This window comes from Primulina eburnea, chromosome 4, assembly GCF_022965805.1.
Source record: "Primulina eburnea isolate SZY01 chromosome 4, ASM2296580v1, whole genome shotgun sequence".
In the NCBI taxonomy this organism is placed as follows: Eukaryota; Viridiplantae; Streptophyta; class Magnoliopsida; order Lamiales; family Gesneriaceae; genus Primulina; species Primulina eburnea.
In genome coordinates, this window is record NC_133104.1 from 1,885,641 (window position 1) to 1,909,657 (window position 24,017).

Below are 24,017 nucleotides of genomic sequence, written 5' to 3' on the forward strand. Positions count from 1 at the left end.
TTCATTATTCGAGAACAACCAACCCCACCAAAGTCCAAGTATTTTCAGACCCAAAATTCGTGGTTGCGAATTGGTCACTCAAAACAATTGCACATTTCCTTTATTCCCACGAGGAATAATGACGTAAGCAGAATAAATTTCGTATTTAATTCATTTATTTGACAAATATATTTTGCTCCGACAGCCTATTTAAATTATTTCATTAATATTTACGAATTGTAATTTCATTCCTCCCAAGTTTTCTGCTACATAACAATGCAAGTGGAGAAGAGAAAGCGGGAGGATGACGACGGAGATGCTGACCGGCCCAAAGGAAGGGCGCGGCATGAAGATGGCAGCGACGAGGTGGAAGTGCCGGCGGACGAGGTGGAAGTGCCGGCGGACGAGGAGGTGGAAGAGTTCTTCGTCATGGTGAGGAGAATGCAGGTGGCACTGGAGTACTTCAAGAAGCGTACCGGCCGTCAGATCACGGCAGCGTCGTGGATTCCGTTACTGGAAACGGAAGATTTTGGTAAAGAGGAGGGGGGAAATGCTAAGGTGGGTTTGGGTTTGGATCTTAATTCTGACCCGGTTAATGAAATTGAAGCCGATAATGTTCCGAATTCGGGTTAGTACGTACGTGGAGCTTTGGGATTTGGATTTCTATTTTCGATTAATTGAGATTTAATTAGATGTATAATTTATACACACATCTGACCAGGGCGTGACGCGTGTCACCAAATTAAAATATTGGTTACGTTGTGTAATAACAATTGATATTTACCCTCCGATTAATATTATCTAAATTCCAAAATCTATAAATTTATTCTCAAATAACAAAACTTAATTTTTTGAACTTTTATAATGAGAGTTTGAGCTGGTCTCATTTTAAAATGATTAAACTTAGTTGTATTTTGATTTGTTAATAACTTATTTATTATGTTCAACGAGTATAATTCGAGCTCGACTCGTTAAGCGAATTTGTTTACGAGATTGTCGGATATACAATGAGCTGGTTTGAAGCTCGTTTAAAATAGAATTGAGCTTGATCATACTATATAATGAATTGTTTTAGTTTGTTTTCAACACTTTTAAATATTTTATTGGATAATTTTAATTACTAAAATAATTATTTATATTCTAATTTTTTCATATATTCTAAATTGAATTGTTATTTCATTCACAAATAAAATTAAATGTATTATCCTATTAATAAAGTTTAACACATTGACAAGTTTCGTTTAGATAATTATATTTAACTAAAAGTACTCTAAAATATCATTCATCATATATACTTCTACTTTCTTTAAAATATTTTAAATTGAATTTCTATTTCATTTTATTAGAAAATTTATTGAACGAATCATCATTTATTATACATATAAATAAATAAAAATTATTATGTTATTATACAATTTTTTTCTTATTTTAGTTCTATTCTTATTCATTTCAATCATCACATAATAAAATTCATCTTGTCAAATAAGAGTAAAATCATAATTCTAAATTCTAATCATATTAAGTTTGATCTCATTAATTTAAAATATTTATTAATTTCAAATGATTTATCAATTTAGCATATAAATTTTTTAATTATCCGTCATATTATATCATCTTAGAATTTAGATTTTAGGGCTTTATCAAAATGATCTGTAAATTAAATTCAAAAATGAAATTGTAGCTAAGTAGTATAAACTCATCTTTCTTTCAACAAAGTATAAATTTACTTAATATTTCATATGGCTAAGTTGTGTACAGTTTGGAAGAAAAAAGAATAAGTTGGTGAATTTCGGTTAAGTTGCTTTTGTTATTTTGTTTTAAAGAACATTTTAATAGGATGATCTTTAAATTAAATTCAAAAATGAAATTGTAGCTAAGTAGTATAAACTCATCTTTCTTTCAACAAAGTATTGTATTCTAATAATCAAATCCTTCAAAATAGATTAGTATCAATATTTTTATTTGTAAATTCAACAAATGAACAGAACTCACGAGCCATGTTTACGAGAATATTCATGATATGTAGGCAAGCCAAGCTTGAACCAAATAAACGAGCCAACTCTAGCTAGCTACAGTTTGTGATCTATATAAACGAACATTCTCGCGAACAGTAGATAAATTGTAAGGCCCGAGATGTTATCAATTTTATGAGACCCTGAAAAGAAAATATTATTGATGGCATTTTTGTAATTAAGTGGAAAAATACTTGATTTAAATTTGATGGCAATTTCGTAATTAAGTGGAAAACTACTTGATTTAAATTTGATGGCAATTTCGTAATTATTGAAGGGCCGATTTGCAAATAGTGAAAAGTTGAGGGACTAAAGTGCAATATTGGCTTGAGGGGGACACTTGGCATATCATGCTTGCTTGAGATATATATTCTCATCTCCCTTGGCATCTACAGGAAGAAAGAATCGAGACTTTCATAGAAAAGTTCTCTAAAGCTTCATTTGATACTAGAATTGTGATTTTGCATGTACCGATGATCCGATTTTTAATCAGGACACAGTTTTGCGATCCTCTCGTTGACAGCTACTACAGGACGTAAGTTTTATTACGTTTAGACAAGATTTGAATTTATGAGATTGTCGGAATTGAATATGAATCAGATGTGGTGTTTCTGTTACAATAGACATGGTATAATTGAAGTCAGATTAAAGAACAGACTGTTTCTGTAATTGTTATGATTTTTGGTGTTGATTTGACTGAGATTCGATATCAAATTTATGTTATCGTTGAGATTATGCGTTATATCAGTATTGATTTTGAGTTCTAGTATTATATCTGTGATGTTGAGATTGACGGGGTTATTCAGATTGTATTGTTATGCCGTCGAAACATCAGCAGACTGACATCTGATCAGATTTGATATTGATTGAGATTGCATTGTTATGTCATTGATATTGATCAGATTATGTATTGAGTTGAGGATTAATCAACAGATTCTGAATTGAGTTATATACTGATATGGTATTTTTTTATGAATTGTCATTATCAGATTGATATGGACAGATTGGAATACCAGACTTCGTCTTCGTCAGACCTGGAAGACAAAGGTATAATTCATGTTTTGTTTGGGGAGATACAACTCAAATGAGATCTAATTTGAGTTTCCCAACCAAAATCACACACTAGAATGGTTATTTATATTATGATTTGTTTATAGAATTTGTATTCAAATCTTTTGAGATGTTTATGCTTTGTTTATAGATTGATATGCATTGCATTTAAGATAGGAGAGTCTTGACAGAACAGTCAGACTTCTAGACGTTCGGTTATATCGCAGCTTAGGGGAAGACCACCTCTCCTATTGTAGATGTCGATACAGATCAGACCGAAGTCTAGGAATAAGACGTACAGTCACCCCGATTGGGAGGGTAGGTGACATCCATTGACGTCTTATTCACACCGAGATCCCTAGAGTTAGAATCGAGTCGAGTCAAGACATGATTTGATTTGACTAGCATGTTTAGATAGATTGGTTTCTAGATCAGGGAATCCATTGTTATTCCTTGCATGCTTATGTTATTGTGAGTTCAGAGAATTTGGGAACCATTATCATTGCATGCTTATCTGATTTAGTTTCACAGACCATGGAACCTATTGTTATTGATTTTATGCATGATAGTATGCTTTATGATTTATATGGCGTTCATGCATGTTTATCATGTTTTATACTGGGATATTCATATCTCACCGGAGTATCCGACTGTTGTCTTGTTTTGTATGTGTGCATGATAACAGGTGGGACAAGATCGGGGTCAAGAAGATGATGAGAGAAGACGAGTTTAGCGTGGTGATTCCGGACTTATTGTTGAATTGGTTTAATACTTGAAATTTAGTAGTTAAACCTTAGATTAGTTTGAGTGAGTAATGTACATTATTGTACTTTTATACTGAGATATATATTAGATTGATGTCATTACATTCCGCACTTGTACTTTAAAAAAAAAAATTTTTAGACATTGTTTTATCTTAATTGATAATTAAATCTCAAAGATGATTAAGAAAATGATTAGCGTCTCGGTCCCCACATAAACCAAGCTCGAGCTCGGTTTTGTAAGATTAACGGATGATCTCTAATGAATTTTTGTTGAGATGAACTACGAATAACTCGTGAACAGTTTGATTCGTTTACATCTTTCTTGAAGAGACTAAATTTAATGGTTATTTTTTTTATTTTGTTAATTTTCTCTATTTAATGGTTATTATTATTTTTTTTTTTGTTAGTTTTCTCTATTTAATGGTTATTTTTTTTTATTTTGTTAGTTTTCTCTATATATTTTCATTATCGTGCTAATTTTTGCATTCACATTTGCGTCAATTTTTAAGAGTTCATTTAGTTGAAAAAGTCAATAAACTAAACGACTTTTTTTGTTAAAATGTTTTTCTTAAAACATATTGTTTTTTTTTAAAAAAAAAAAACTTATTTAAGTACCTCTTTAGAAGCAAAAATTTCTAGTTTTTAGGCTATTATTTCTATTTTTAAATTTAAAAATACTTTTTAATTTTTTATGCAAACAATAAAACTACTTTTATTTTTTATTTTTGTAAAAACATATTAAAAACAAAATTTATTTAAATTATTTTTAAAATCATAACTTCCGTGTCCAAACTCGTTTTAATCATCTCTGATATTAAAACTCCGATCCCAGTACGCAATCAATTGAACACTATCCGTGGTTGCCTAAAACGACAGTTCAACCAATCCATGATTTTAACAAGACAACACAAAAGAAACAATTAAACTTTCATAAAAGCCATGATTAGTTGATAGGCTAAAATCCCACCAAACATTATTAGTTACCTTTTTGTGAAATTTTTATTTTTGAAACTGTTTTTTACATATCATTAACAATATACAATATGAAATTGTTTTGATTGCATTCTTATTTTTCAGGATTTAAACATGCCATGAATGTATTTATGTACAAAAATTCATGTGAAACAGTCTCACGAGACGATTTTGTGATACAGATATTCTATTTAGGTCACTCATAAAAAAATATTAGTTTTTATGTCAAAAAGTATTATTTTTTATTGTAAATATGAACATGGTTGACCCGTCTCACGAATAAAACATCTCACAAGAGACCAACGTGTGTATTCGTATGTTCCAATTGATTAAATATTAAACTTATCGATAAAATCTACATTTATACCTCCAGTTTTTCAAATTATATTTGAATCGACAATTTTCAAAATTCTATTTTTTTAAATAATATGGGAACCCGTAGGCCGCAATCACTAAGCTTCTGTTTATGATCCATCGTTTGGTGACTTTTGTTGCCATTACTTCATAAATAATAAGATATGGAAGGTAATTAGTAATATTTTTAAGATATTTTTTAGATATAAATTTTGTGAATTAGTTTGAGATCGTGCAACTATTCGAAGTTAATTTAAATTAATCACGTTTTATATGGTTGAATTGAAAGAGGAATTAATTATTTACTTGAAAATTTTGAAGAAATCATTGTTTCAAATGTTTAGAATTTTTTTAGCATGTAAAAAAATGCAAATATTTTTTCTTACTAGTATGTTACTGTGAGATGGATTGATCATATCCATTACTGTCATGAATAATAATAATATTATCGTATAAAAAAAATTCATGTGTTGTATCGATTATATATTTTAATCACAAAATTGACTGACGAAACTATTTCATATGAGTTTTTGTGCTAAACGATATATAAACAATAACATACTCTCGTGCTTCTTTTAACAATAATGATTCCGATAAATATTGTTTCTAGAAATTTTTTTTGAAGAATTCCAATTAATTGTTCATTCTAAAACATTTTTCCTCTCTTATCCCTTTTCTTTTCTGTTTTTTTTAATATAATTTTATATTGCAAAAATATTATCATCTATAACAATTGAACAATAAGAATTGTATTTAAAAAATACACTTTAATATTCATGAGCCAGTAATTGAGTATGATGATGTCATAACGACTACGCAAGGTGTCTTAATTCTACAGCTTTTAGACTTCTACGGGCTACGGCAAAACCTTTTCCATCAAGATTTTTTCTCTGGCAGGGGAATCACGCAACTTACGTCATCAACACCTACGTCATCTCATGATGTCACTGACACTTGGTCTCACTTCAGACTACCCGTTTTCCAGCACCGGGTATTCTTTAAATCCACGAAATAAAGTACGTTTGCATAATTGATCCTTAATCAATATCCCAGAACCATAACAGTAATTTTTCGATCAATTTTTTTCCCTGATTTTTTTTCCATGGAAGTTGAGAAGAGAAAGCGGGAGGATGAGGACGGAGAAGTTAAGGAGAAGAAAGGTAAAGCAATGCCAGAGGATGTCGGCGTCGACAAGGTGGCGGAGCCGGCGGATGAGGAAGTGGAGGAGTTCTTCGCAATATTGAGGAGAATACAGGTGGCCGTCAAGTATTTTAAGGAGCGTGCCAGCCGTGAGCGGGCGGCGACGCCTTGGAATCCGTCCTTCGAGCAGGAGGACTTCGCCGGAGTTGAGAAAGAACACATGGAAAACAAGAATGCGGGTTTGGATCTTAATTCCGACCCTGATAGTGAGCATAATGGTTTGGTGACACCTAGTTGATGCATGTATGAGCTTAATCAAGATCAAAACACTTCTTCATTTATGTGATAATTTTGTTCAAATTTGAATTTGAATTTTGATCACGATTATTTGTCAAAAGAAAGAAGAATTAATGAAGGGGAAAATAAGAGTTTTTCGAAATTTTATTTTCAAGTTTTTTACTGTAGGTAACAAGTCCTTGTCAAAAAATTTATTTACAAGTTAAATTAATTTATACAATCAAGACGAGCACACCGTCATTCGCCTGACCGACCTCGTTTAAAGAATGTTAATAAATTTCAGAATTCTTTTTCGTAAGGGACTGCTAATTACGATGGGAGATTTCTGTAAGAACTACAAAGTTAAATGAATGGTATTTTTGTAGAAGAAATAACAATTCAGGTGGATGAAATGATAGTAACACACTAGCACAAGGAGAAGGTTTACGAGGCTCCTGCCTAAAACTTAAAATGTTTATAGATACCCGAATCAAAATTGATGTTTCATTAAGGAAATATTGAAAGAGAGTTGAATTTTAAAATTTTCAAATTTATTAAAAAATACGATTTTTCCGAAAAACTTTCTCGTTTTTTATGTTTCGTCCCTCCCTCTTTTAACACCTACTTTTCCATGATAAAAAGGAAAAAAAAGTTATAAAAAAAACAAATTTTCATCTACGAGCTCAATAAGAAAAGTTAGAGAAGAAACGCAACTAAATTTAAAGGGGAAAAAAACAATAGTGTTGGGGACTTGGGGTGTAATAATTATCATGTTAGAAGCATGATCGAACTGTGTCGTTTTAGCAAAACGACAATTCTGTCCATAAAAATAATTATATTTTAATAAATTATCCTTATTAGGTTTGTAATCGTGAAGAATTAATTATTAATTTAAAATTATAGTATTCATGGGACCATATATTCAAATAACGGTCTTCCTTTAAACTTTTTAATTTATCAAAATTATTAACTTAACATATTCGTCCAAGTTGGCACAAGTCAAAGTATTGTTTTTGAGATATTATTAATTTAAAGAGTCGATTTGGAATTAGTTAAATGAATTTATTTTCATGTGTATGGATCCAACAAAAGATCAAGTCAATGCTCATGAGTTTATGGGTCGAGCATCCTAGATGTTTCAATTGTATTATTAGCAGAAACTATTATTGTACCTCAACAATTTCCTTCCAACAATTGCACTGTTTGTAATAAATTAGAATCAAAGAGATTGGTTCTGATACTAATTATTAGATTGAGTGTTCGTCTCTTTATCAAAACATACAAGTTATGATAACTGTGCCACTCAAATCTTTTAAATTGTACAACAACTCAAACACCACCTACTACTTTATCTAACAATAAGAATTATTACAAACCAAAAGTATCCTAGTAAGATCAATAACAGACTTTTTATTTGTGGTTTTAGAAATTTATCAAAATTAGTGATATATAAAAGAAAGTAATACAAGCAAATTGTATACAATGTCATTATTTTTTTATACATTCAATCCTCGGCCTTTATGAAAGCGAGCATGAGAAGGCTTTAAATACGTGGGCTCAATGAATGCGGGTAGTTGCATCACATCTCACATATGACTACTCACCTTCATAACAAACATCAATTAATATGAATTTTTGTTTGCCATTTCTAAAATTTAAAATATTGTATATAAATTTATAGGGAGGCGTTGTCCAAAAAAATAATTAAAATAATTGAGATGATAAGTTACTACTAGGCACGAGACGAGACGAGACGAACGACAATATATAATCTAAATCTAGAGTACAAATAACACAAAGATGTACGTATATGGTCGATTGATAGCTATTGACATTAAATGTCAAGACAAAATTTGCGTGAGACGGTTTAATGAGTCGTATTTTGTAAGACGGATCTCTTATTTGGTTCATTCATGAAAAAATATCACTTTTTATGCAAAGAATATTACTCTTTATTGTGAATATCAGTCGTTGTATTATTTTTTATGCTAAGAATGTTACTTTTTATTGTAAATATTAGTAGGGTTGCACAAGAGGCCTACTCAAGTACCAAATGTGTTGAACCATATCAAGTCGGAAAGAGAAAATGACTCAAAAGTTTGGTACAATTATCTCATAGTGTCCCGAAGTATTTCGTCAAAGACTATCGTTCAATATCTGTTTCACATATAAACAAGCAAATAAGATTGCTCACAATCTTGCTAGGGCATCTGTTTCTATGTTTGTCTTTCTAAATGGAATACTCCTCCAAATTTTTTTTTTGATATTTTGAATGAAGACTGTAATTTTCTTGGACCTTAATAATATTTATGATTTCATTTCCCCAAAAAATAAGTTTTTAAAAATAGAGCAAGTTATTCTATTAAAATTTGACCCCCAAAAATGAGAGATCTCCCCTTATTTCCATCGACCATCCTGGATCAATCCTTATTATAAACAAGATTCTATAAAATTAATTTTTTTTAAAAAAACTCGAACGATGTTCACGTACCCACCTAGCCGTAGCAGTCGTTATAAACTGTGGATTCCACTGGGGACGAACAAATAAGCTTCATTAAAATGTAATTAACATCCACATTAGCGTTGCCGCGCTTCACCACACCGTAATTTGCCTTGGAGATGGCGGAACTCAATTCGGGTATTGACTCAGTCGACACAATCAGCTTCACCTTCTGCAATACCAACGGACTCCCCACGAGTTGATTGAAGAGTGCCGACTCGGTCACCGAGTTTCTCCTTTTCTTCTGGATCGATGTCCTCACAATTTCCATCAACATCAAGTCGGAGAGTCTTCGGACTCCTCTGTCTCCGCCGATGATAACTGTCGGAATCGCCAATCTTTGAACTTTGTTTGGATTCCTCGACCTCCTCCCTTGCTTCTCGTTGCTGTATTGCGTGGTTACCAAAACTGATTCCATGGTGGTGCCTCGAATTTTGTCGAATGGGTCGTCGAGGAGTAGCACTTCTTTCATGTCCACTAATGTGACATGCTTGAAGTTTCTTCTGACTCGACCGAGTATCATTGGGTAACAAGCCCATCTTCTTAAGCTCATAGGAATGTGATCCAAGAACCCGGATAACGAGCTCTCCGGGTCAAGCTCCCCCACATCGAAACCCACCACCGACCCGTAACTCAATCGCCGGGACTCAGTGCCGTCTTCCTCGCTGAGATTGCTGCGGGTCCTTCGTCCCCATATGGGCTCCCCTGTATGCTTCGATTTATTGATATTTTTCACGAAATGGGTCGGTTTAAAACTCGGAAAGGAAGAGCTGTAGTTGTTTGATTGCACGGTATTAATAGTATTGTACCGATCCACAAGTTTCATGAAGTAGTCGTTTTCTTCTTGAATCGCGCGATCAAAAACGGCTGATTTTGATGGGAAAACGAACAGAAGATCCGATTTGGAGGTGGTACCAGACCTGTGCAGCAGCCTGAGAAACAGTTTGAACTCATGCGAAGAAAGGGATTCAACGGCATGCGCAACAATGAGGTCGTTCATAGCTCGCGTGCCTCTTCTGTACAAAGTGCCCATCCCCTGCAATGCGTGTGGAGACGAATTCCGACCTGAAGAAGATATTCCATTCAGCTGCCTTCTGGGTTGGTGGTAGTTCCGTCTGGCGGCGCTTGTGGTGGTGGAAGGGAGGGTGGAGATGGTGAAAAGGAGGAGGCTTGTGAACAGAAGCAGAGCGCAGATGTAGATTGCAGATTGGGCTTTGTAGAGTAGATTTGATGAATTGGTGCGTTTAAGGGACGAAGGGAGCGAAAAAGATGGAGAAAAGAGATTGAAATTGACGGGTTTCTTCTTCAAAATGGAATGATTATCGTTGGTGGAATGAATTTGTTGATCGGGGAAGAGGATTAAGAAAATTCCCATTCCTCAGCTGTTCTTGAGCTTCATTCTTTTTTTTGGAACATAAAAATGGTGAAACAACACTTCGAAACAAAATGATCCAATCTTATTTCATTTGATAACTCATCGAATAATATTTATTATTTATTACTTTAATATTTCTTTGGGGATTGACGGAAAGTAATGTTTATTTAAGTTTAAGAAGAGAAGTTTATCTTTATTAATATTAAGAAAGCGGATTGCTTTCTTAAAAGAGAAAGCCAAGAGTTGAGATAAGGAGAATAAAGGGTTTTTAATTATTTGACTTTTCGATCAACTTGCGAACCTTTTTCCGTTTGAAATCCTGAAGGTTTGGCCAAAACGCAAATCAAATTTATTTTTCCTTTATAATTAAAGAATGTGTAGTTTATGTATTTGTTTTTATATATTAAAAAAAAGTAAGTAGAAATTAACAAGGAAACTACAATGTGAATATATGAAATGGAAAATGAGTAACTGTTAACCGACAGTGGTATTAGTTTTATGATAGTTTTGCTCGAAATGTGTGATTGGAACCCAGCTAAGCTACGGTAGCTCGTTCGACTTGACTGCAGCATGCAATGCAATAAGTTCGTCGGTTCGAAGGACTCGATAATTTTTAAAAGACGATGATCGGTGGCTCATTCGATATCACCGTCCAAATTTTACGACATAACTCAAAATCTAACGACATCATGACCCAAAAAAACGAACAACATATAAAATCATTTTTTATAAATTATTACAAAAATCAAATTGCGTTTTCAATATGGGGATCTCGTGCCCTATTGTTTGATTTCTCTGGACCAAATTATTATTTTTTTTTAATTAAAAAAAAATATAAGCTCCCGGATCTATCAAGTCCAAACTCGTGCTACTTGTGGGCCGTACTGAAGATGTACAGCTCCAAGCGCGAAATTTGGTTTTTGGGGGCGTCGGTGGTAGGCTGTCCTGTACCACTCATTTATTTGTGGGCCAAAATTTAAAACTATTTTTATTAATATGCCTGACCCAAGATTTTAGAGTTACAGCGAAACATTAAATTTTGGGGGTTCTTGAAAGCGAAAACCAACTCTCAAATTCGTCGAAATAAAATCATAAGTAAATAATATGAAGATGGGAAATAAATCCAGACATATACCTTAAAGATTTCTTGTTTTCCGGAAAATCGTATTCAATCATACGTCCTACTCCAATCAAAATATTTTGCCACTTGTCGGTGAAAAAGTATCAAGTTTAATTTCGTTACAGCGTTAATTGAGTTGAATTTGTCCTTTATTAGTGGAAAACTATTCCAACGGCGCGCACTTTCTGTGGTGTAAGCACGTGTTCGGATTTACAATAAAAAAATAGAGTTAAGTCTTTGGGGACTTATGAGGAAATAAACTGAACTTATAAATAGTTAAAAATTCAAATGATGATATATCGGTTCAGTGATTCAATATGAGATGACATATATCAGTAATAATGTATCGTCACAAGATATCTTGTCAAGTGAAAAACAGTGACTATTCAAGACTCTGAATTGAATATCGTGGGCTAAAGAGATGGCTCTCATTAAGATCTAGTATATCACTTTTTTCCATATACTCAAGTAGATCCATACTATCGATCATTTATAAGTCAATATGAACTCATATTTTCGGACCAAAGTCACGTTATTCAGATGAACCATGATGTTCATTAGACTTACTTTCCAAGCCGAAGCTATGTTGCCCATTGGAATAGTTATCTGGTACATATATCGTTATCTAGGGCTTAAGTCCATCAGTCATTCGGTAGTAGCCGATTGTTAATCAGTCATAGATCAGTAACAATCAGGCAAATCAAATATTCATAACAATGTATCCGATAAAAAAAAAATTGCACACTATGATGCAATAGATGAAAAAATCATTAATTTATGAAACTTCACTATAAATTTCAGATCAAATGTCAAACTCTGTTATTTCAAGAAATGTCACGCCCCGAAACTCGGGATTTGACATCGGCATCTTTTAACAATCACACAATTGAAAACCACCAGCCTCGTAGCATAGTATAAATCAAAATACCAGTTTATTAATCATAATCTCAAAACCAAAGTCTTTACAATTGAATTAAAATAAACTCGCGGAAACGTCTAACATAAAATTTAAAGTACTAAAATTCAAAAAAAAAAACATGATTAAACTAAATCACAAAATTCACCATCCCCAAAATTGTTCAGATTCTTATTCTTCAACATGTTCTTCGGATTTATCTGGGGAATGGTGTAAGGGGTGAGTATTTTGGGCAATACTCAGTAAATGGGGGATATTGAAAACAACATAAACATTTTTACAACATTTTTTTTTCGAAACATACATATAAATACAACATGCTTTTCATAATCGTAACATCGTATTCGTAACATAATAACACTACGATTTTTCCCCTTCCATGGTTTACTGATATCAGTACCTAAGTTTTAATCCTCTAAGGAGGTGAGGCCATAAAACAGTTTTATCCCACTGTTAAGGACCATATGTTGGAATTCCACCCATTTTCAGGGAATTTTCACAGTGCCAACGTATAAACGCAACAAGATTAAAAACGTAGACGGTGTTCAACCGAAATTTTTAAAATAAAATAAAAACGAAACCTTCAAATGCATAAACCGAAATTTTAAACAGCCCACTTGCCTTACATTCTTGATGAAAAATGAAAAAAACTAGACTTCTTCGAAATTCCTATTTCACTGGCTGGACGACAGCAGGGCTTCGATGTGCTCGAAAATTCCTAAGGAGACTAGAGCACAAATTTTCGAAAATTGTGTGATATGTGGTGTGATTTTCGAGTCTACAGGGCCTTCCTATTTATAGGGGTTGGCTTCTATCGTGATCAAGAGTTAAAGTTGCATTTGAACTCTGAATCAAATCTTCATCAAAAATCATGATCTATCCGTGATATTGTTCGAAATTTAAATCTTTTATCCCATACAAATTTCGAAATGTGTATATATATATATACATATATACTGATTAATTTCGAATTCTAGGGATTTTATTATCCTTTGCTTGATTTTTATCCCAGTATCTCCATATCAACTCAAATCTTAGACATTTATTTGCGAAATTTCAAATAATATACACGATCTTACTATTATTCACTCAATCTTACAAATCTCACATCTTAAAATGAGATAAATCCTGGATCCAAAATATACTATCGTGATAAAACTTAGAATTCTTGGATTTTACAAGAAATTAGTAGAAAATAACACTTTTTTTATTTTAAAAGAAAAGTGAAAATCATTCACGAAATAGGATTAATATAGGCTTTAAATAGTTACCTTAAAACAAATTTTCTTTAAATTTTTCAGAAATTGTTTTTCATGGTTTTGAAATTTCTTAGTAGATTTCACTTGTTATATTGTTACATCTCCTGCATAATATGGTTTATGGGTAATAAATGAGTCTTACATAAATTTTTCAGAATTTTTGGTGATAAATTTATATTTTTCCTTATTTTTTTCTATTTTTCATTATTTTTGTTTCTTTTTCAAACTCATTATCCCCTATCTAAAAATCCACGAGCTTCAGAGGAATTTTTGTAATGAAATGCATCATGCGAGTCCTATTTATCGGGCAAAATTGTTTGGATGAGCCATTTGTGTTATGACATTTGTTGAAGCCTAAAACTTGGCAAGTGTTATGCTTATTAATTTGGCATATGTTGGCTTATCTTGGTGACAATTTTTCATTTATAAATTTAATTTGTAATAAAAAATTATTAATTAATTTAATATAATATTTAGACTCTCCACTGATTTTTACATGTGCTTATTTTATTTTTTAATCTAGTATATATATAATATAATTTTATCTTGTTATTTAGATCTATTTTTAAATCTTTTATTAAATAATAATTTCCTAAAATCACTTTTCTTATAACTTAAGTTTTAAAATCTAATATTTAATTTATTTATTTATATTTTTAAATTTTATTTGTAGAATAAAATTCATTTCATAATTAAAACTGTATTATTACTGTTTGCAATCATTTCTATTTATTTAATTTCAACCTTTGTAGGCGTTCAGTAAATTTCAAATCTTTAGCTATATTCAATAGTTTTATTTATTTATTTACTTATTAGTCACATCCATTAATTTAATTTGATTAAACATTTAAACAAATATTGTGAACATAATAAATAAACTTCACAAAATGTCACTTAACTTATCAATCAATAAACCAAAAGCAAAGACATGAGATTTGGATAAAGTTTAAGTTTGCAATTCTTTGGTTTTGAATTAAATATTATGTGATCTATTTTCCTTACAATTTTAAATTGAATCTGCATTTACTTGTTCACGAACTGAAACTAGTGTAAGAAAGGTTGGAACGTTATTTTTCTTTTGTAAAAAATGAAAAGTTTATTTCTTATCATCCAAAAAAAAAATTAACTATTTTTAACATACGTCATGCTTGACGTTTCTGGGTCAATCATTAACTTCATTTTCGTTTATACAAATTAATTAATACAATTTTAATAATCTTAATCATGGTTTTGCGACATAAGATCCATCACACCACCTAACATTTGTTTGCGAAGAACATTAGTCAATCAAACTATCCGCTAAGCATATATTTTTACATGTAAAACGACAAAACATTGAAGCAAACACATGGATATATATATATATATATATATATATATATATATATATATATATATTTGTGAACAATAAAATATTTAATTTTATTGTCTTACTTTGACACGCTTGCATAAATTATGATCCAAGATTTTAGTGAAGGGTGTAGTTTATATTGTCAGATTTCAGTTTTGATTAATTATTTTATTATTTTGGCTTTTTAATATTTTTTTTCGATATGGCGGAGGAAAGGTACCTGAATTTTATTACGAGAATAGAGAAACAGCAGCCGGAAGAAGCAGCAGCCGAGACAACAAAGAAAAGCTTCGAAAGTTGGAGAATGCAGGAGAATGTGTTGGGTGTGTTTGAAGAACTTGAGGCTGCCTCTATATATAGGCACTCCGGTTCCATATGGACAGTCAATGTTGGTCATCCGAAAGGCCAAAGGTCAGTCCAGCTAGAGCACCAAAGGTCAGCCCAGCTGAAGCACCAACAGTGATGCAGGCTCTATGGAAAGTCAGGCAGATGGAAGGTCATTCATAATTGAATTTCTGAAAGAAAAAAAAATAGAAAAAGCCAAGTGAACCTTGGTGGGAAATTTTGTCTTGATCGGTCTGACATTCGACGCACACAGATCGCGCTCGTACGTTTGCACACAAGTCAAGCCTTTTTCCACTGGAAATTGGGCCCATGATTTGCACCCCTGCGTCGGCGTGCGCGAGAGATAGCATTTTGGCCAATCTTTCTTACACATTCACAAAGTGTAAATCAATATAAGATCACCAATGCTATGTTCATTTTTCAATGTGAGACATTTCCCACTACCATCAACAAGCTTGTCCAATTTCTCATTCAGAAGGACCAAACCCAATATATAAGTCCAACAGTATCATATCAATATTTTCGATTAAAAAATTGAAATTATCAAAAATTGAAAATTATATAATTATAACTGATATTGAATAATATAGATGATAAATATTAAATAGAAACAAACATAAGAACAAGATTAATGATGAAATCGTTTGAAAATGATCATTTTGAAAAACTAAAACCGATTGAATGATATACATCCAAGTGTAAACGTTAGTGACTTAGTCTAATTAATATGATAACATTTTCATTTATTTATTTTATGTAGTTAGGCTAGTTATATATGGATATTATTATTAATTAGTTTTTTTTAAAAGGACTCGAAATCCCTTATTCGCGTGCATACCGGTACAGAAACTTTTCCTATAATTTTCAAAAATATATTTGTACACTTTTTTAGAAAATCAATATAAGCAAAATTATGATTTTAATAATTGAAGTTAACATGATTTAGAATTTAGTATTATTATTTGTCAATGTTGGGTTTCATCGAGTAGTGACACGTACGTGGCATGTGGTAAGAACAAAACATATATTACATTACATACATATTAAAGCAAAAAAAAAAAAAAAAAATTCTTAAATTTTGAAATATTTGGTATCGTTTCGCTTTATTTTTTCATTTAATTTTATTTAGATAAATTTTAATATACATAATAAAAGTTTTATTCTCGTCATACGAATAAGATTAATATCAATGTTAAATAACAAATATTTGACAAGTTAGTGTAAAATCGAATCCCAAAAATCCAAGATCAAATTTTGACAAGTTTCATAACTATTATTGTGAAACATAGTCAAATTACATTTCCACATATATGCAATAAGGTAAATTAATATCGACAGATATTTTGTCGCGCCGTAAAGAATATCAAATTAAATTTTTGTTTTGTTAGTAAACAAAATAATTATTAGCATCGGCTGAAGTTATTGACACCACACCTGGTGAAGTTTTAATTTATTACATTATTAAATTAATGAAAACAATCATAACTAATATATCATTAATTAATTACGCTCGATCTGTATATTTTGAATAAATATACTAAAATATCTTAGGTACAGATATTAATAATATCTTGAGAAATATCTTGGGTTGGCACATGAAAATATCCTATCAGCTCTCTCACCAAATAATTATTTACTATATATTTCTATGCTGCGTGAGAGAACAGATGCTATCTAAGCAAATTATTCATTCACAGCACGATTTTTTTTTTCTCCTGAAAAAATAAGCCATGTTATTCATACGAATAGTGTCATCGTCTACTCGATACATGACACGTGTATTAACTAATGATAAATGAAATTAACTTGGAATTGAAGTGTTGCCATAATAATTGGCATCAGATCGCGATAATTAATAAACTAATGTTATATGTTTATAAATTTTAATAATTAATCAAATCATATGTAACAGCAATTTTTTATTTATTAAATCTTTGCTAAAACAAGCTTATCAATCTATAATAATCAACATTAATGGTGAGAGAGAATTATAAAATTCAAATAAGTTAATGAATATCTGATCATAATAATTATTATTACTTGTTTCTTCCAATTTTTTATTAATTAAATGTCTCGTTGTCAAGTTTAATCACACATCTTTTTCAATATTTAAATATTGTCATACAAAATTTGGTCATACGTTTCAAAAACTTGATCGTTCATATATTATTTGAAATTACATTTACAAATAAAATAGTACTGCAAAAGTTTAGCTATGGTTTAATTTTAAATTTAATAAAAGCAGGAAACTAATTACCACAAAAACATGTACAGTTCGACAACTCTTTCCTGCTAATTTTTTTATTCTCACATGATTTCAGTACTCAAATAGACAAGGTTCCTGCGTTTGAGTTCTACATCATTAATTCTACTTTCTCACCCATTTTCTAGGCAAAAGTTGTGGTTATGTTTTTTTTTATTTATTCCGATGGAAAATTCTGAGTTCTCAAAATTTTGTTTTGATGCATTGTTTGCTTTCGATATTATTTCACCGGAGTGCTGATGTGCCATCGAAAAATCCTAACGTTGTTTCGAAGTTATTGTCTTGTCCGATGTCACATGAGTAACTTGACCAAAATAGCCGACAGATATGTTAGTGTACCAAAATCGAATTTGGAAAACTTAATCGACCAAAACTCCAAAATAGGCAAGTTAGTAGGAAAGAAAATCGTTTCCCATGATAATATTGTTATAGCAACTATATCACAAAGAAGTAGAACCCTGCATGGGGACAATTCATATCCTTAGTTTACCAATGTAATATAATGATTTCCAGAAAACGGTTATCATATATTTTATTTTTTTGAACAAATTTGTAAAATAAATTTGGTCAATTATTTTTTTTTTTTTTAAAAAATACTTCTCCCAACAATTAAGAAAAATATACCATCACTAAATAAACTACAAGAAACTTTCTATTAGAAGATAAAGAAACAAATTACAAGGTTAATAAATAACGTACAATCAAGATTCAAATTTATTCAAAAACAAATACATTTAAGAAAGCAAACATAGAAGACAAAACCAATCCACAGACTCAGTTTCCTCTTTTTTCCGCCATGTTTTTCTGTTCACTTATGATTAAATTCTAAGCAGAAAAATACTAAGTTCAGGCCCTCCGTTCCCATCAGGGTTCAACATATAGAACGCTTCTGAATCACGCGTCCCCACAACACGCTCAAACCGAGCCCTCATATACAGCAACTCCCCTTCAGACGCGCCGCCGCTCTTCTGCACATCCTCCACCACCGGAATCACCCCCGCCCCAACGGAAACACTCCTCACCTTGCTCAGGATATGCCAATCAGACTCACTGCATGCACGAGACAGCGCGTACCCGCAGTTTCTCCCATTGCAGTACATTGTCCACACCGGCTCCCTGAGCAGCACTCGCCTGCTCTGCTGAGGCTTGCGGATCTTTTCGCACTCCAGCGCAATTCGTACCAACCCAGTGGACATTTGTTTCACTAGGGTTGAAGTCGAAACGCCAAGCTCGAGGAGAAGAACAGGTTCGGATGCAAGATCGCTTTGGACCGCGAAGCTGACGTTTCCATGACGGTTCCCGAAAAGGGTCCCGGTGACTTTTCGGCCGAGAGATGGGGCGATGGATTGGTACTGCGTTGGAAGGGTGAGCCACCTGCATGAGGGGAGCATGGACGGAAAAGAAAGAATAGAGAGTAAGGATTTGAAGAACGTGGTGACGGTGCTGGAGGCACGGCGGACGAGGCGACGGTAGGGTTCGTAGTCGTCTTTGGAAGTTGATCTTACGTAAGTGGCCGGGATGATCTTGGTGGTGCTCTTGCTGCTACTGGTTCTTGGAAGAGTGGGGATTATTTGTTCATAATCTGACAGTGTTCCCATGTTTTTGCGCATAAATTAATTGGTGTTTATGATAATGTTATAAGCAGTAATTTGCGTGAATAAGTATGTGCAGATATCAACGAAATTGTGTTGTAGAATATTTGCAAGTGGAGTGGAGGCCGAGGCATGGATGATGCCTCGTATTTATAATACAAAATGCTCATACTTTGATTTTAATATTATCATATCATATTTATTTATAAATTTACGCTCACACAAATCTATATCCATATAACTATCGACTGACTTATATTTACGGTAAAAATAATTACTCGAATCATCATATATCACTCAATATTTTTTGTAACATAACTAATAAAAAAATTTAAAATGAAAAATATTACTTTTCACAAATCGAATCAGATCAAGTCACAAAATTGATATATGAAACAACGTAACATGATTTTTATATTTGTCCTACTATAGTAGTGTCAATTTTAACAATTTAATTAATTGATCTTTATTAATATCCAAAAAATACTTATTAATGTATAACATGTGCGACAATAAGATCCATTACACCTAATAAGTCAACATATGGGCATACTACGTGCCAGATATTTCATAATCATCCATATCAATAAAATAAAATAAAAATAGAAGACATTGATATTTATCTCATCACCTTTGTAAAGAACAGGAATAAAATATATTTTCACTCCCCATGCAACCTTAGATCGACACGTTTCCGTAATCTATTTTTTCTAGGATTTAGAGCAAAGATTTTCTTCTAAAGAAATTAAAATGAGACAAAAAATAGTTTTATCGAGTGTCTTTAAGGACCACTCTCTAAATAATCGTTCTTTATCTAAATAAAAACATTCTCTCGAGTTTTTTTTTAATGATTTTTTATTAAATATGTGAAGTTTTATTATATAAATAAAATATTCTCTCTGGTGTCTTTAGGACCACTTTTCTTTCTATATGTTATTCATTTTTTGGACTACTTAAATTACGAGGGTTGACAATCTTTATTAGGGAGTTAAATAAGACTCGTTAAGATAAACAAACAAAGCTTAAGTTTTACAATATTCGGTTCGTTAGCTCGTGAACATATTTTTTGGTAAGTTTTGATTTATTGATTTCGAATATTACTTATACTTATTAGAATAAATTTACAAATTAGCTAATTGCCTTAGGATCTAAAACAACTCTTTTTCCCTCCTAAAATTGGAAAATAAATTAAACTCGTAGTGTAATTTTTACAAATGATGCGGTTTCTCTAAACCGAGACTTGTTTTTATTTTCTCTTGTGTAATTTTAATTCGTTCTCTTTTACTTTAATTTACTCCTTATCTTCTCCAAATCCGCAAGCCCAAAGTCGTAAACACAGCCAACTAGACGAGAATTGGGCCTCCATGGATTCAGCCCGTAAAGACGAGCGGGGCGTGTTGCGGATCCATCCGATGATACAGAGTTTATTCCCTTTCAACCTTTTTTTTAATTAAAAAAAAATTCGGTTATTAAAAAAAAAACTCAGAATAATGTGATTTTGATTCTAAAGAGAGACAATAGCTACTTCACTTTTTCATATTTTTATCTTATTTATATAATACAAGATATAACATCATACTTCTACCTCTCATAATTATATACATTTACCTGAGAGTTTCTTCTGAACGCATATTCGTGAGGCAGTTCAACTCAGTTACATATATGCATATTATAATATATTACACAATATTTCTTCATAACATTAACTATAAAAATAATTTTGTTGTAGTAAAAATAATACTCTGGATATAAAAAAATTCACCTTATATAATTGATTCGTGAGACGGTTTTAGACTGAGTTCTTGTTATCAAAATTTATCATTTTGGAAGAGTTCAATTGCAGTATATCGCCTTATTTTATGAACAATCGAAGAGTCAAAAGAGGCCAATTGACGTTTCTCAGTTACTCCCACGCGGCTCCATCCTTGTTTGGAAATTGGATTATTTATTTTAAAAAAATAGTATTATATATTAGTTGAATATAACGTGTTCCTATCAAATTCCACCAGGCAATGAACTAAAGCATACCCAGCCGACGAGAAAATTCCCTGCTCTTGCAATCAATTTCGATTCTACGATCACACATGCGCAAGTCTTGACCTTTCAACGTTAGAATCACTCCCAACTTTATATTTTGTTATTATATATAACATAATCATATAATCATCAATTCAAGACTTTAAATTCTCATCCACGTACAAACCATTATTCTAGCTACTTTTTACTTTCTTCTCTTGATCCCATTAACAATGTTTTCTTCAAACTCGAGCGAGTATCAGAAATTCTCGGACAAAACTGCTGATGCCGCGTCGAAAGGGAGTCCGGTCAGTTCACCGGTGGATTTTAACTCCAACACGAATAGCCAGCCCCAACCTCGTATCCCGCCCAAACCTCGAGTCCCCTGGTCCACAGGCCTATTCGATTGCTTCTCAGATGTCGAAAACTGTGAGTTTTTGCTTCATTTTGTAACTACCAATTAGCTAGGTTCTCTCTTAATTCTTTCATTTTTAGTAAAAAAAAAGATAAAGAAATAGTGGGTTTTCATGTACTTTCATGCTTAATATCAGGTTGCGTTACGTGCTGGTGCCCTTGCGTTACTTTCGGCCGAATTGCTGAGATTGTTGACCAAGGATCAAGTTGTAAGTCTAGTCTCCAACTTTACATACTGAAAAATATAACTAATAAATAGAATAAAATAAAATCGGGACGTGGTCAATTATTATTATTATTATTATTATTATTATTATTATTATTATTATTTTTCCAATGATTGTGAATGACGTTAGTTAATTAGATAAATTTTAAAAAAAAATCATGAGCCACCGTTGGGGAAAAAAGGGAATTGAATTTAATAAATGTGAATTTAAATTGGCGCAGCGTGTGCACAGAGTGGAGCCTTGTATGCAGTGATAGCGTGTGTGACGGCATGCCCTTGCTGTTATTCGTGTTTCTACCGATCAAAAATGAGGGAAAATTACTCGTTGCATGAATCTCCATGTGGGGATTGTTTGGTTCACTTCTTCTGTGAATCTTGTGCTCTGTGCCAAGAATATCGCGAGCTCAAGTCTCGTGGATACAATATGTCCCTTGGTAATTAACTCTTTCATTTATATATATATATATATATATATATATATATATATATATATATATATATTATCTACAAAAAAAAAATATAATATTTGAAAGTTCATGATGTGTATATGAATAAATTGTTTTTGCACAGGATGGCATGGAAACGTGGAGAAACACAACCGTGAGGTGGCTATGGCTCCGGTGGTTGAAAGTGGAATGAGCCGATGATAAAATAAAATAAAATTATGCCATCAATCAATCCAATCATGATATATTATGTATGTTTAGTTTGTTTTTGCTAAACTTGTGTGTTTTTTTTATTTACCTTTGGGCTTATACAAATATGTATCGTATTTTCTCGGAAATAAATATTTCATTATGTGTACATATAGTTGGGTAGGTAGGGTGTTGTTTTCAGATGTTTGTGTGTAAATTTCTACGCTGGGGATTAAAGAGAATATTTAATTTTCTTATTTCAAGAATAAGAAGAAGAAATTTCTGATAATAATTTTGTATCATGTATTGAATCACAACATATTGTATTATGTTAAAATTTCATATCATAAATTCATGCTTGTTTGAAAGTAAGAATTAGATTGAAAGGTAGGAAAATGGAATATATTTTTAAAAAAAATAAAATAATAAGTTCAAACTTTGTCATTTTTAAAAATACGATTTAATAAAATTAAAGAAGATTATCACACAAAAGATAAAGACAGGTAAACGACATCTTAAAATTTTACACGTCGTACATGATAAACATTTAATATTTTATATCATATCATTTTTTTTTTCGATGTGATTTTATATCATATCATATAAAAAGCGAATCTCGTCATAAAATTACTTTTTCGATATTCCAAATGGAAATGGGCTAATTTTTCTAAGCTCATTATCCATTCTAATTAAAATATTTGGGCCCAAATCATCATACACTAGGCAACTTAAATTTGAGGCTCAAATTGTTTTGGGAGCCCAAATTTTAATTTCGTCGAGATCAAACGACATCCATCTTTGTCATTGCATAGCCTATAATAATAAGCACGTCATATAAATATATTTAATTAATTTTTAGAAGAATTTCATATGTTCTCAGAATTTCTTGCATTCTGATCAAGGGATTTGAATTTATTGTAAGATACAAATAAAAGGATTTGAATTTACTAGGTTGTGGTGTGAATTTTAAATCGAAGTAAAAAAATTTACTTGAAGAAACAAGTGATTTCAAATCTTTTATTGAAAACTTAGTTCAAATAGATACAATATATTAGAAATTAAATCATTTCAAATACATTTATCTAAAATAATTATTTTTGATATAATATAACGAATATATATCCGTGAGATGCGTTGACTAAATCTATATTTATAATTAAAAGTAATATTTTTGAAATAAAAAAATACTTTTCATAGATCGGATCGGACTAGAGACCCGTCTAGATATTGACTCGGGAGATAATCTAATTAAACTTTGTGCGACTCATCTAAATACAAGCTAACAGTATGGCTCGATATGCTACGCTTGACAACGCATTTTCGTGGAGGTAAAAACTTTTGTGAGACGGTCTCATAGGTCGTATTTTGTGAGACAGATCTCCTATTTGGATCATCCGTGAAAACTATTATTTTTATGTTAAGAGTATTATTTTTATTTTAAATATCGGTAGGGTTGAT

At 31.7% G+C, this 24,017-nt stretch overlaps 4 protein-coding genes across 4 annotated transcripts; 2 read left to right on the forward strand and 2 right to left on the reverse strand.

Moving 5' to 3' along the window:
* Positions 1-6,151: 6,151 nt before the first annotated feature.
* LOC140829671 (uncharacterized) lies at positions 6,152-6,666 on the forward strand. The gene has a single exon (XM_073192976.1). It carries the CDS (start codon positions 6,234-6,236, stop codon positions 6,567-6,569), a length of 336 nt encoding a protein of 111 aa, XP_073049077.1. The 5' UTR covers positions 6,152-6,233; the 3' UTR covers positions 6,570-6,666.
* Positions 6,667-8,881: 2,215 nt separating this feature from the next.
* On the reverse strand, positions 8,882-10,542 carry LOC140830539 (uncharacterized). Its single transcript, XM_073193894.1, has one exon. It carries the CDS (start codon positions 10,420-10,422, stop codon positions 9,043-9,045), a length of 1,380 nt encoding a protein of 459 aa, XP_073049995.1. The 5' UTR covers positions 10,423-10,542; the 3' UTR covers positions 8,882-9,042.
* Positions 10,543-18,312: 7,770 nt separating this feature from the next.
* LOC140830540 (protein MIZU-KUSSEI 1-like) lies at positions 18,313-19,435 on the reverse strand. The gene has a single exon (XM_073193895.1). The coding sequence runs from the start codon at positions 19,284-19,286 to the stop codon at positions 18,495-18,497; it is 792 nt and encodes a 263-aa protein (XP_073049996.1). The 5' UTR covers positions 19,287-19,435; the 3' UTR covers positions 18,313-18,494.
* Positions 19,436-21,419: 1,984 nt separating this feature from the next.
* LOC140830541 (protein PLANT CADMIUM RESISTANCE 2-like) lies at positions 21,420-22,728 on the forward strand. The gene is made up of 4 exons (XM_073193896.1): positions 21,420-21,713; positions 21,836-21,907; positions 22,146-22,358; positions 22,495-22,728. The coding sequence occupies exons 1-4, from the start codon at positions 21,518-21,520 to the stop codon at positions 22,569-22,571; spliced, it is 558 nt and encodes a 185-aa protein (XP_073049997.1). The 5' UTR covers positions 21,420-21,517; the 3' UTR covers positions 22,572-22,728.
* The last annotated feature ends 1,289 nt before the right edge of the window (positions 22,729-24,017 follow it).

What these genes read in the sequence shown, in the direction of transcription:
- LOC140829671 (XM_073192976.1), top strand. Translation starts at nt 6,234, where the DNA reads ATGGAAGTTGAGAAGAGAAAGCGGGAGGATGAGGACGGAGAAGTTAAG.
- LOC140830539 (XM_073193894.1), bottom strand. Translation starts at nt 10,422, where the DNA reads ATGGGAATTTTCTTAATCCTCTTCCCCGATCAACAAATTCATTCCACC.
- LOC140830540 (XM_073193895.1), bottom strand. Translation starts at nt 19,286, where the DNA reads ATGCGCAAAAACATGGGAACACTGTCAGATTATGAACAAATAATCCCC.
- LOC140830541 (XM_073193896.1), top strand. Translation starts at nt 21,518, where the DNA reads ATGTTTTCTTCAAACTCGAGCGAGTATCAGAAATTCTCGGACAAAACT. An exon ending in CTTCTCAGATGTCGAAAACT is followed by an intron (nt 21,714 to 21,835) that starts GTGAGTTTTTGC and finishes GCTTAATATCAG; the next exon opens with GTTGCGTTACGTGCTGGTGC. An exon ending in TGTTGACCAAGGATCAAGTT is followed by an intron (nt 21,908 to 22,145) that starts GTAAGTCTAGTC and finishes AAATTGGCGCAG; the next exon opens with CGTGTGCACAGAGTGGAGCC.